At 39.8% G+C, this 11,453-nt stretch overlaps 1 protein-coding gene across 1 annotated transcript; it reads right to left on the bottom strand.

Moving 5' to 3' along the window:
- Positions 1 to 490: 490 nt before the first annotated feature.
- mpzl2b (myelin protein zero-like 2b) lies at positions 491 to 11,424 on the bottom strand. The gene is made up of 5 exons (XM_058087705.2): positions 10,948 to 11,424; positions 7,332 to 7,501; positions 4,755 to 4,965; positions 3,284 to 3,452; positions 491 to 1,289 (listed from the first exon to the last, which is right to left on the bottom strand). Exons 1-5 carry the CDS (start codon positions 11,009 to 11,011, stop codon positions 1,112 to 1,114), a joined length of 792 nt encoding a protein of 263 aa, XP_057943688.2. The 5' UTR covers positions 11,012 to 11,424; the 3' UTR covers positions 491 to 1,111.
- Between the last annotated feature and the right edge of the window lie 29 nt (positions 11,425 to 11,453).

The raw sequence follows: 11,453 nt of genomic DNA, 5'->3' as shown, positions 1-11,453 counted from the left end.
CACCACAAGAGCACAGCACACACACCGATTCCCGCACTTCTTGGTTCACAGGTCATGCTCAACCCGCCCCACATAGCTGGCCAAACACATGCCTGCAACAGAAGAACCAACGAACGCCAGCATGTACATATGAAAAACAGTGATTATTGCAAGCGATAAAAAGATATCTGAATACAACACAATTAAATACATGTATTTGTACGCTTGTGTCTTCGTTGGAATAGGTGTGTATGCTATGTCAGTTGGTTCTTCTGTTGCAGGCATGTGTTTGGCCAGCTATGTATGTGGGGGTACCATAGTACCTGATATAGTGATAGTATAGTGATATACGTATATAACACATCATGACTGGTTCAGGACTCTTCATCCTTGTATTTAGCAAACATCAACTGCTTGTATTGTTTCTTGAATTGGCTCATCGTTGTGCATTGTTTGAGGGTCTTACTCAATCCATTCCATAGTTTGATTCCATAAAAATGATTAGCACACATTACACAGACTCAACTTCAGTTTTACAAATATGTTTATTTCAAAATACAAACAAGTGATAATTCAGATTTGATCATAAAAAAGGTGAATCTCTAACAGTACGGTATGTACAAAATCAAAATACAAAATTATGTGTGCAACGTTACCAATGTACAACAAAACGTATCGCATTGTGGAAGAACAATCATCATTTCGCAGCAGTGTTGGAACGCCTCATTGAAGTATAAAGTATGGCAAGTGAATGTTATGTCGTGCATTGTTCAACTCATCCATAATGGTGGTCCTAGTAAGGGGAAAGTGGCAGCAACATACAAAAACATTGTATGCATTGTACTGGTTAGTTGTAAGACGACAACTCCATCACACAGCACTGACCCAGCAGCAGCAGCAGCAGCAGCAGCAGAGTCAATGAAGCTAAAGAGGAAAGGCTTCACTTTGAACAGACGCACAAGTTGAATGCCGCAACACCTTCCTGTGCAGGACATCTGCTGTATCTGGTGGGGGTCACTGCCCCACTTGGCCCCAATGCAAGTAGACGGTAAAAGCGTAAAGTCAAAAGTACCAAAATTTTTTGTGTTTGCGTAAACAAACGTAATGTAATGTGATGGCAGTTGTGTCCCATTTAATCATCATCGCCGTCATCATCATCATCATCATCATCATCGTCATCATCATCTTCTTCACTTCCGTCTTCCTCTTCATCGTCATCGCCGCTGCTCGGCTCAGACTCTTCATCATCTGAGCTTTCAACTTCCTTCTTCTCTTTGACAAGAGTGAGATGCACTGCCTCCTCGGGTTTACTGATGCAGCCCAGCATCCACACACACACACACACACACACACACGTACACACAATCAAACAGGCTGCTCGTGAGAAGGCGTAGCAAATAAGCAATAACCCAAAAGTGGAATACAATACCCACAATGCTGCGCTCCACCCCAGTCAACATATCGCAAAGGACAAACAATTTCAAGCCACATGAGCGTTTCTCCCGCCAAAAGCAGTTAATAATGGTCTTGATCTCTGTCGATGTTAGTTTCTTCACCTGTATTCACAAGGAACAAAAAGAAGAGGGAATGTGTTGTGCCGGGAAATGTTAGTCTGCTCATAGATTTCAACCCTTAAAAAGGATGCGACTCAATTCACTGCAACAGCATTGGAAGGAATCAACTGGGGTAAGTTCCAAATCACCAGTGTATAATACAGTCCAACCTCCATTTTCCTACAATTTTTGGACAAAATAAACATGACAAAGTAGTCAGTCGTTCCACAGTATAGAGCAGGGGTGGGCCGCATTGATATGACAAATTTTCCGGGGGGGGGGGGGGGGGGGGGGGGGGGGGGTAGACTATATATTTTACACGTAACAGTCCACCTGGTATTATTGTATCTGTAAAATTGTCATGCAATCTGCTATTATTATTTATTATTTTATATTTATATTTAAATATTTTAAAAATAATAAAATATTATAATAATTACAATAAAATTAAAATCATAATTATTATATTATTATTATGTAAAATATGCAAATATAACAATAATATTATATATAATTAATATAATAATTATAATAATCATAATAGTTCTAATAATAATTATAATAATCTAATAATCTAATAATAATAATTATTATTATTATTATTATGTGCTTGTGTCCCTTTTTTCAGGAGCACTTTGTAAACAACAGACCATGTCAAAAAAACCAAATTGATAAAACCATCAAAAGGTTGGCTCAGGCCATGATGCCAGGTTGTATGTTGAGTTTAAATGAAATACTTTGGAAAGATTGGGCGGGCCGTATTCAAACACTTGGCGGGCCGGATGTGGCCCCCGGGCCGTAGTTTGCCCATCCCTGGTATAGAGTGTGTATTGAGTGAGACTGTAAAATAACCCTCCATGGGGCCAAAGAAAGTTGCAAGTGATACAGAAAGGTGAGAAACAGAACTTACAGAAAGTCTGCATCAATAATAAGATCCATTAAATGGATCTTTTATAATTATTTCACTTTTCTAATTTATTCGTTCATTTTATACCGCTTATCCTCACGAGGGTCGCGGAGTGTGCTGGAGCCTATCCCAGCTGTCTTTGGGCGAGAGGCGGGGTACACCCTGAACTGGTGGCCAGCCAATCACAGGGCACATATAGACAAACAACCATTCACACTCACATTCATACCTATGGACAATTTGGAGTCACCAATTAACCTAGCATGTTTTTGGAATGTGGGAGGAAACCGGAGTAGAAAACCCACGCATGCACGGGGAGAACATGCAAATTCCACATAGAGATAGCCGAGGGTGGAATTGAACTCGGGTCTCTTAGCTGTGAGGCCTGCGTGCTAACCACTCATCCGAAGTGCAGTCTTATTTCTATTTTATTCTTTATAAAAAGTATTGTCTTATTTTATGTTTGTAGTTGTCTGGAATGGATGAACTGGATTTACATACTGTAAATAATTTTGGCACAAATTAAGAACAAAAACCAAGGTACCACTGTACTTATATTATTTGCTTCCGCTGTACACTGCTGCTGTGAATTGAGATGAATCATTTCAAGAACAGTAGAAAGATTCCTCCATATGCACGTCTCCTACTTGGCATGAACAAAATAAAGTCCACAAATGCACTAATGCCTAACACTGAAATGATAAGCTTAAATAAGGTTCACATTGGAGGAGCAAACATGGAAGAAAACACTCCCAATTTGTCATGAGTCTCTTTCCCACAAGAGCCAATCAGATGCAACACCAGTCCCGAGAGAAGGAGCAGAAGAGGATCGGTGGCCCCTCACCACACGGTCGGATCCTTGCGCTCAGGTTCCCGGGTGTGCATCTCCGTGTCCTCCCCCCTCCTCTTCTTCCTCTTGTACTTCAGGACCACAAAGATTCCGAGAATGAGTAGGATCAGTGCACAACTGCCGGCGATGGCGATGAGCAGGATGGTGCTCTCGGAGAGCGAGGCTGGAAGCAAGCACAACAACAAGATGATAGCAGGAGAACGGAACAGGGTAGCTTGTTCGGCTATGTCACTGCAGCTGCGGGGAACACAACAACGATAACGGCAAGGTTGTTCCAGTAGATAAGCTTCAACTTCATGCTCAACTATTTTTTTTTCTGTATATTGACATTTAATATGTCTTTGGAGGATGCTTATAAATGCATAATATTGATGTTAATGACAAATGCATACTGTAAATTAGTGATGGCTGTTGATGTCAGTATATGAAGAGCTTGCAACCAAAAGGCGCTAAATCCAATTTTCACTAAGTTGCATGTTTTTCATGAGTTTAATAGACCTCTGTCATGTGTATCCAAATCACATATTTTGGTCTTGAAATCATTTTTAAAAATATGAAAAAAAGTGATATGAAATGTATGCTTTCAACCAAAAGGCGCTATTTCCATTTCAGATTTCAACCAAAAGGCGCTAAATCCCTTTCTTTATTCTTTATTCTGATTGGCCCAAGTTTCCCATCTATTGATAATCTGACCAATCAGAGAGAAGAATACAATTGGCACTGCACATACAGAAAGCCAGTATCAGTGCGCATCCTGTTTTGTTTGTGTACATTAAGTACACGTATGATAGTTACAGTATGTTATGCAATTCAGGAGAACACAAATTGTGTTTTTACAGTATTCTGTAACATGGAAGTTTTTTTTTACGCCATAAAAGGCATGTCTCTACCTTGACACCTCCAACTTTCACGAGAAACATTATTTTACTTGTACTAAAAAACATACAATGTAAAGAGTTTGTAATGAGATGATTTTTGTCACTGTCACCTTCATGGTGCAGTCAAATATGAGCACTGCTTTTAATAACATTTTTTATTAATTTAATTAATAATAATAATTTTGTATTGTATGTTGAGAATGGCTTCTGTGTTGTAATTATTTTATTAGCATAGCACATTAAAGCACCTTACATTCTTTTACAACAACGCCATTGAAGAAGTTAAAGGTGACTTCAATTTTATTTCAGCCAAAAGGCGCTAAATCCGAAAAAAAAAAATTAAAAATATATATAAAATACATGGTGTGTGCAGGATTTTTATAGCATGCATTTTTATGACCTATATTGATAGCTCTTTCATTTGCAATATAGACTTGATGACCAAATAGATTGATATGTGCGTAGTTAAAAATCATTGATTTTCTCGAAATCAGTCAAAATGGATTTAGCGCCTTTTGGTTGCAAGCTCTTCATATTAGCAATTAGAATTAAACAAGCCCGTCGGTAAGCTCTTACCCAGCTCTTACCTTTGTTGACAACTGTGAGGATGGTTTCTCTGTTGCTCCCGTGCACATCTGGACGGTTGCGTACGTTGCAGATGTACGTGCCATTAAAGGTCGGGGGTACCTCATGAAGCGTGATGGAGGCGTCATATCTCGTAACATCTCCTGACCACACCGCACGGTCTTTAAAACGTCCGCTTTGGGGTGGGTATGGTACCTCCTGGTAGTAGAACACCTGTATACAGTGTACAGCACACACATCACTAGGCAGTCCATATGAATGGGCTCATGACTAGATAGGACAGCTCTAGTCAGAAGGGGCGGTGCGGTTTTCTCTGATGCAAATATGTAATATAAATATAACACATACTACTCAATAGAACATATAAACATGTACTGGAAAAAAACACAACACTGGTGGTAGTGACGTTGCGGAAGCATGCTACAGTAAATTTGAATGGTTATTTTTTGTTGTTGGAACCAGAAATGTGTGTTATGGATGTAAAATGAGGAATTTGTTTTGGTATAGTAGGTGCAGACACATTTATTAAAAAATAATGAAAAATACAAAATATACAGAATAAACAGTATAAATATATGTACACAGTCTGTTTTTTGTTTGATCAAGGCAACATTTTAGCAAAAATGTTGGATGTTCACCAAAAAACATGCTAACCAGGGCGAATGTTAACCGAGGTACCATTATCCCTAAATGATTCAATCATTTAACCTCCAACAAATCAACCTAATGGAACGTACAGCTACGTACAGCTAGGAGAATACACATCTGCAAGTTCATATATTAGAGTGCGGAGTTCCCCAGGGGTCAATACTGGGGCCAAAACTGTTCAACTTGTACATCACTGATATCTCCAAAGTAACAAAAGACTTAAAGCTGATATTATTTGCGGATGATACCACTGCTTTTTGTTCTGGAGGGAGTACAGACGAAATCATTAGAAAGGTCAGAGAAGAAATGGTCACACTAAAAAGATGGTTTGATGATAATAGATTGTCCTTGAACCGAAGTAAAACTAAAATCATACTGTTTGGTAACAGCAGAAAGAACACGCACCATCAAATACAAATAGACGGTGTGGACATTGAAAGGATGAACGAAAATAAATTGAACAGTTACTGATTGTAAAAGTACCAGATGGAGGGGTAGGATTTAATAAGCTCTGCTTCTTCCTACTCCTTTTGGACATGTGGAACTGTGAACTGATTATGTGATGCACTCAATTGTAATCTGATGCATGTTCAAATGAAATAAAACCATTATCATTACCAAATTGTCTTATATTTGTACAGCGGTAGCTCAGTTTTCATGATTAATTTGTTCGAAAAACTAAAATGTATGTAACCCAAGGCAATTTTTTCCAAAAGGAAATGATGGGAATCTAATCAATCTGTTCCAGACACCCAAAAATATGCACTCAAATAATTTACAGACAGTGAAATAGCAATATCCTAATGAGGATAAGCGGCATAGAAAATGGATGGAATCAGCAATGCCTTGGTTTGGCCACTCAATCTTATGGAAAGTTACAGTTCAGTATGAAAACTGAGACAGTGTACTAAAACCGGGGCAAAATTTGGGGGACATTTGTCAAAGAAAGCCAAATCATACAAAAACTACAGTGTATGTTTTAGTGAGGTTTTACTCTATACGTATGTAATAACAGGGTACTAACGGTGTACTAATGGTGCACTAACGGTGTTCCGTCAATGGAAAGCAGTAAGTATTTTTTGGCATGTGTTCACTTTTAATTTTTAAGTTTACAGTCATAACTGACTAGTAGTTATTGTATTATTTCTATGAAAAAAACAACAATTGAGTGGAAAATAGGTCTTTTAAGAACTCACATACAGTAAAGTCTCGTTATATCGATATTCTCGGGAGTCGGAAAAAATACCGATATAACCGGACTATCCATATATCCGATCCTGCGCCGAACTGCATTAAAAGTGGGCGGATCTTTGATATGGCATGTAATTTTCTCCTTGAGTTCATGGATTGCGTATCTAGCATGCTTTTGTACTACAATACATTTTGTACTACAGTAAATAAAAATAAACTTACGCTGTAGTGATTACCGGTTACCGGGACATAATTCACCCCGGAACTATCGATAGGGAAGGTGTTGCCACCCGGAGGGGTAGGCGCGAGGGACGGGTGTTTTCCGCTGTGTGTGCTGCACTCTGGTGGTGGAAGTGTGAAAAATAAAGTTGACTGGAAGCAGCCGTTCGGCGTGTTCTTTTTTGGTATTGAAATCCTTAAGCAAAGATTGATTTAAGCTGCTTTTGTATCGATATAAGCAGACCAAATTGGCTGGCGGGAGATGAAAAGGGCATCGTAGTAACCGGATTATCATAATAACCGGGTATCGTACTAACGGAGCTAATTATATCATAAAAGACTAGAAATTTGCCGGGAAATGAAAATAGTATCGTAATAAGTAGTAATTCGTTTTAACCGATATCGATATAACCAGACTTTACTGTATGTCCTTTCACCACCCTTCAATTGAGGGGGGAGCCCTCGAGCAAAAAAAAAAAGTCACAATCTTTTTTTTCCAGTCAAAATTTTTTGTCACCTACCGACTCCTCTCTTTTGGAATTCAGTGGCCGGAAGTTCCAGGACACGATGACGGATTGGGCTGACACAGGGTGACTGGAGCGGAAGGTGCACTTGAGTTTAACATTGGTCCCGTTAACTCCTTCCACTGCAGTGGGAGCAAAGATCTCAATACCTGAGACGCGAGGCACTCCTAAATAGAGAGGACAAATAGTGATCAGTGGGCTCATTCTGAACAGGTTAATCATTCCCTGCTGGGTCCAAAGGTCACGTGCTGACATGAGTGATGATGGACAGTTGTGTAGACTCGTCCAGAGCATTATAGCGTTCCTTCTGTTCTGTCCTGTGACTCCCTAAAGAAATACAAGATGGAAAAAGAAGACTTCTAATGTTTAATAGAACTAGACTGTAGATACAATAAAGCTAAGCTTCCCAGTAAATTGTGCACCAGGTGTAGTGGTGCTATTTCATCCCAGGAGGGGTGCAGGGGTGACAGTGGGGGGGTTCACATAGTGCATTAAACATTTATAGCAATAAATGTAATGATATAGCAATATAGTGTATATAAGTAGTGTATACAAGTGATCCTTTATTTTAATACACAAATTGCTTAAAGGCTGCATGGCGGATGAGTGGTTATCATGCAGGCCTCACAGCTAGGAGACTAGAGTTCAATTCCACACTGTCTGTGTGGAGTTTGCATGTTCTCCCAATGCATGCGTGGGTTTTCCTCCCACATTCCAAAAACATGCTAGGTTAATTGGCGACTCCAAATTGTCCATAGGTATGAATGTGAGTGTGAATGGTTGTTTGTCTACATATATGTGCTCTGTGATTGGCTGGCGACCAGTCCAGGGTGTACCCCCTCCTCTCGCCCTAAGACAGCTAGGATAGGCTCCAGCACCCCTGTGACCCTTGTTCACTAGTTAACATGTCACTACTTCTTGAAGCTGCACTCTAAGCATCATGGGAAATGTAGTTCATTAGCCACATCACAGAAAACAGATGAATGGACTGTACAAGCTGTACACTCAGAAAGCCAAGATGATTTTTTTTTCTTGAAACAAATATTATATTGTATATAAAAGTGTAAAACATTCAAAAAATAAAGGGAAAAGCAAGTGAAACAGAATAATAAACAGGTCAGATTAAAAATGATTATAACCCTGATAAATAAAACAGGACTGGCATGGAAGTGCCAAGCAGAAAACGCCTTGTGTCGTAAATCACGGCAAATGTTTCCTTATCTGCGTGTTCAAACATATGGTGTCTGTGTCACCACAGCACATCTAATACCAGCACTCTTATAATATGTCAACATGGCGTCTGCCTTGGTGAAACACTCAAGTGGAAAGTACAACTCTTGAACACATCTGGACCGTGGTGGCGGCCGGAACATGAGTTGGCCGCTCAGGAATGTTGGAAGCAATTTTGCCCCGACTGTCTCAATGTCTCAATTTAACTCAATGCACGGCTTTTAAGGATTATTGTCAACCAATGTTCCTCATGCATTTGCCACTGTGAGCCTTTTAAAAGTGATTTTGTTGATTTGCAGCAAGTCAACTGTCTTACGTTTACCTTAAAGCAGGAAACATGCCATTTTTGGTAGTGGATGTTGACTGCGTCAGTGGAAATGCCGAAGTCCACAGCGCAATCTAATTCAAGAGTGACTGTATACTATACATATGAAGAGCTTGCAACCAAAAGGCGCTAAATCCATTTTGACTGATTTCGAGAAAATCAATGATTTTTAACTACGCACATATCAATCTATTTGGTCATCAAGTCTATATTGCAAATGAAAAAGCTATCAATATAGGTCATAAAAATGCATGCTATAAAAATCCTGCACACACCATGTATTTTATAGATATTTTTTAATTATTATTTTTTTCGGATTTAGCGCCTTTTGGCTGAAATAAATTTGAAGTCACCTTTAACTTCTTCAATGGCGTTGTTGTAAAAGAATGTAAGGTGCTTTAATGTGCTATGCTAATAAAATAATTACAACACAGAAGCCATTCTCAACATACAATACAAAATTATTATTATTAATTAAATTAATAAAAAAATTATTAAAAGCAGTGCTCATATTTGACTGCACCATGAAGGTGACAGTGACAAAAATCATTAGCTACTTCACTCATTTTAGTGACCATAAACTTTAGAGAGGGCTTAAAATCTGATGCAATTCGCCGACTAGCTTAGCACTTTGCATCGTTGTTTACGCATGAGCGGTGACCTAAAGGTCAAAATTCAGTTGTCATCTGACTGGTTGTCCTGTATGTCAATCAAGTAACGGGGATGGATGATAGGCTGACATCGTAAGTTCTGCTGCACTTAGAGACGTTGTTTGATTTGATTGGTCACCCGAAGGGCAACATTCAGTTGTCATCTGAATGGCCGCCCTGTATATCAATCAAGTGACGGCATTGATGCTAGGATGATATTTTTTTAATGTCACGCCGCGATCGACCAGCGATCGACCAGTACCACCTCGACCGGTAGATCGCGATCGACTTAATGAGCACCCCTGTTCTATAGTATAGAACAATGTCGAGCAGCTTAAATCAATCTTTGCTTAAGGATTTCAATACCAAAAAAGAACACGACGAACGGCTGCTTCCAGTCAACTTTATTTTTCACACTTCCACCACCAGAGCACAGCACACACACCGATTCCCGCACTTCCTGGTTCACAGCTTTTGTATCGATATAAGCAGACCAAATTGGCTGGCGGGAGATGAAAAGGGAATCCTAGTAACCGGATTATCATAATAACTGGGTATCGTACTAACGGAACTAATTATATCATAAAATACTAGAAATTTGCCGGTAAATGAAAATAGTATCGTAATAAACAGTACTTCGATATAACCGATATTGATATAACGAGACTTTACTGTAGTTCGAGGTGCCGAATCAACACTTCAAACCCAACTTTACTCACCACCAACAGTGGCTAGTTATATTTTATGTTATAGTTAATGACTTACTATTGTCATCCCGTGGAAGATTCCCAGGCAATGCTACTTCCAATATGCGATGGGTTTGGATGTAAATACACATATAATCCATGCGTTAGCTACTCAATTAGTACTCCGGTTTCCTCTAACATTCCATGTTAGGTTCATTGGCGACTCCAAATTGTCCATAGGTATAAATGTGAGTGTGAATGGTTGTTTGTCTATATATGTGCCCTGTGATTGGCTGGCGACCAGTCCAGGGGGTACACCGCCTCTCGCTCATAGACAGCTGGGATAGGCTCCAGCATACCCACGACCCTAGTGAGGATGGATAAATGGCCCACCCCGAGTTTGAGCTTCAACCAGAGCATTTTGCCGAAACTGTATGAAGTAAATGGCACACCCTTTTCCAAAGTACTAACTACACATGCTCAGAATGCCATTACTATGACCTGAAACACTAGTACATTGCATGGAGGTACATTTAGAAGCTAAAAGAATCCACAATAACACATATAATCACTGTGATTATGTGGATTATGTGTTAAAACCAAACTACATGCATCCAAAGTCTGACCTTTAATCAGCAACATATACACTCAACCTGCAGGTATTATGGAATAGCAGTTTGTTTTAAGGACTACTTGTAGACATGCGTCACTTTTTCGCTCACCTGACAGCAGCAACCCTCCCAGGAGAAGCAGAGGCCATGTCCGACACACGAGACGGAAAAACATCGATGCTTTCTCAACTTCGACAGTCCCTTGGGGAAAGTTTATGGACGGCAGGCATGTAGGTTCCCACGGGTTGTTGATCTAAAGTAAAGAACGATCCCTGAAGTACAACTCTCTTCCACTCCACTATTCCCTGATCCAGTGAGTCACCTCTCCGAACACAACACACCTGATGGGCGGTGTTTGACAACTTCTTGCATAACCTGTTACGCTCGCCCCCCCCCTAAATCGCTTCGACGCACGTCTGGCTTCAGCGTATATATTTGCGCAAAGCTAAGTGATGATTCAATGTTGTTTTTTTTTATTTATCTGGATTCGTTTTGTAGTTCTGCAGGGTTGCAACTGTAAGACAAATTGCACGAGGATCTCTATGTCGCCACCTGTTGGCCAAACTACGGTATGGCATGGAAGTGAGACAACTGCTGTATTCAGCCATATATAAGCA

Source organism: Doryrhamphus excisus, linkage group LG21 (assembly GCF_037039965.1).
Source record: "Doryrhamphus excisus strain RoL-2023G ecotype Guam linkage group LG21, RoL_Dexc_Guam_v1.1, whole genome shotgun sequence".
In the NCBI taxonomy this organism is placed as follows: Eukaryota; Metazoa; Chordata; class Actinopteri; order Syngnathiformes; family Syngnathidae; genus Doryrhamphus; species Doryrhamphus excisus.
This window is presented reverse-complemented; position numbering and strand designations above follow the sequence as displayed.

Excerpts from the sequence above, each read along its gene's own strand:
- mpzl2b (XM_058087705.2), bottom strand. The coding sequence starts at position 11,011 with ATGTTTTTCCGTCTCGTGTGTCGGACATGGCCTCTGCTTCTCCTGGGA. Across the intron at positions 7,502-10,947 it reads GGGAGGGTTGCTGCTGTCAG|GAGTGCCTCGCGTCTCAGGT; the intron begins GTGAGCGAAAAA and ends CTCTCTATTTAG. Across the intron at positions 3,453-4,754 it reads CCTCACAGTTGTCAACAAAG|CCTCGCTCTCCGAGAGCACC; the intron begins GTAAGAGCTGGG and ends GCTTGCTTCCAG.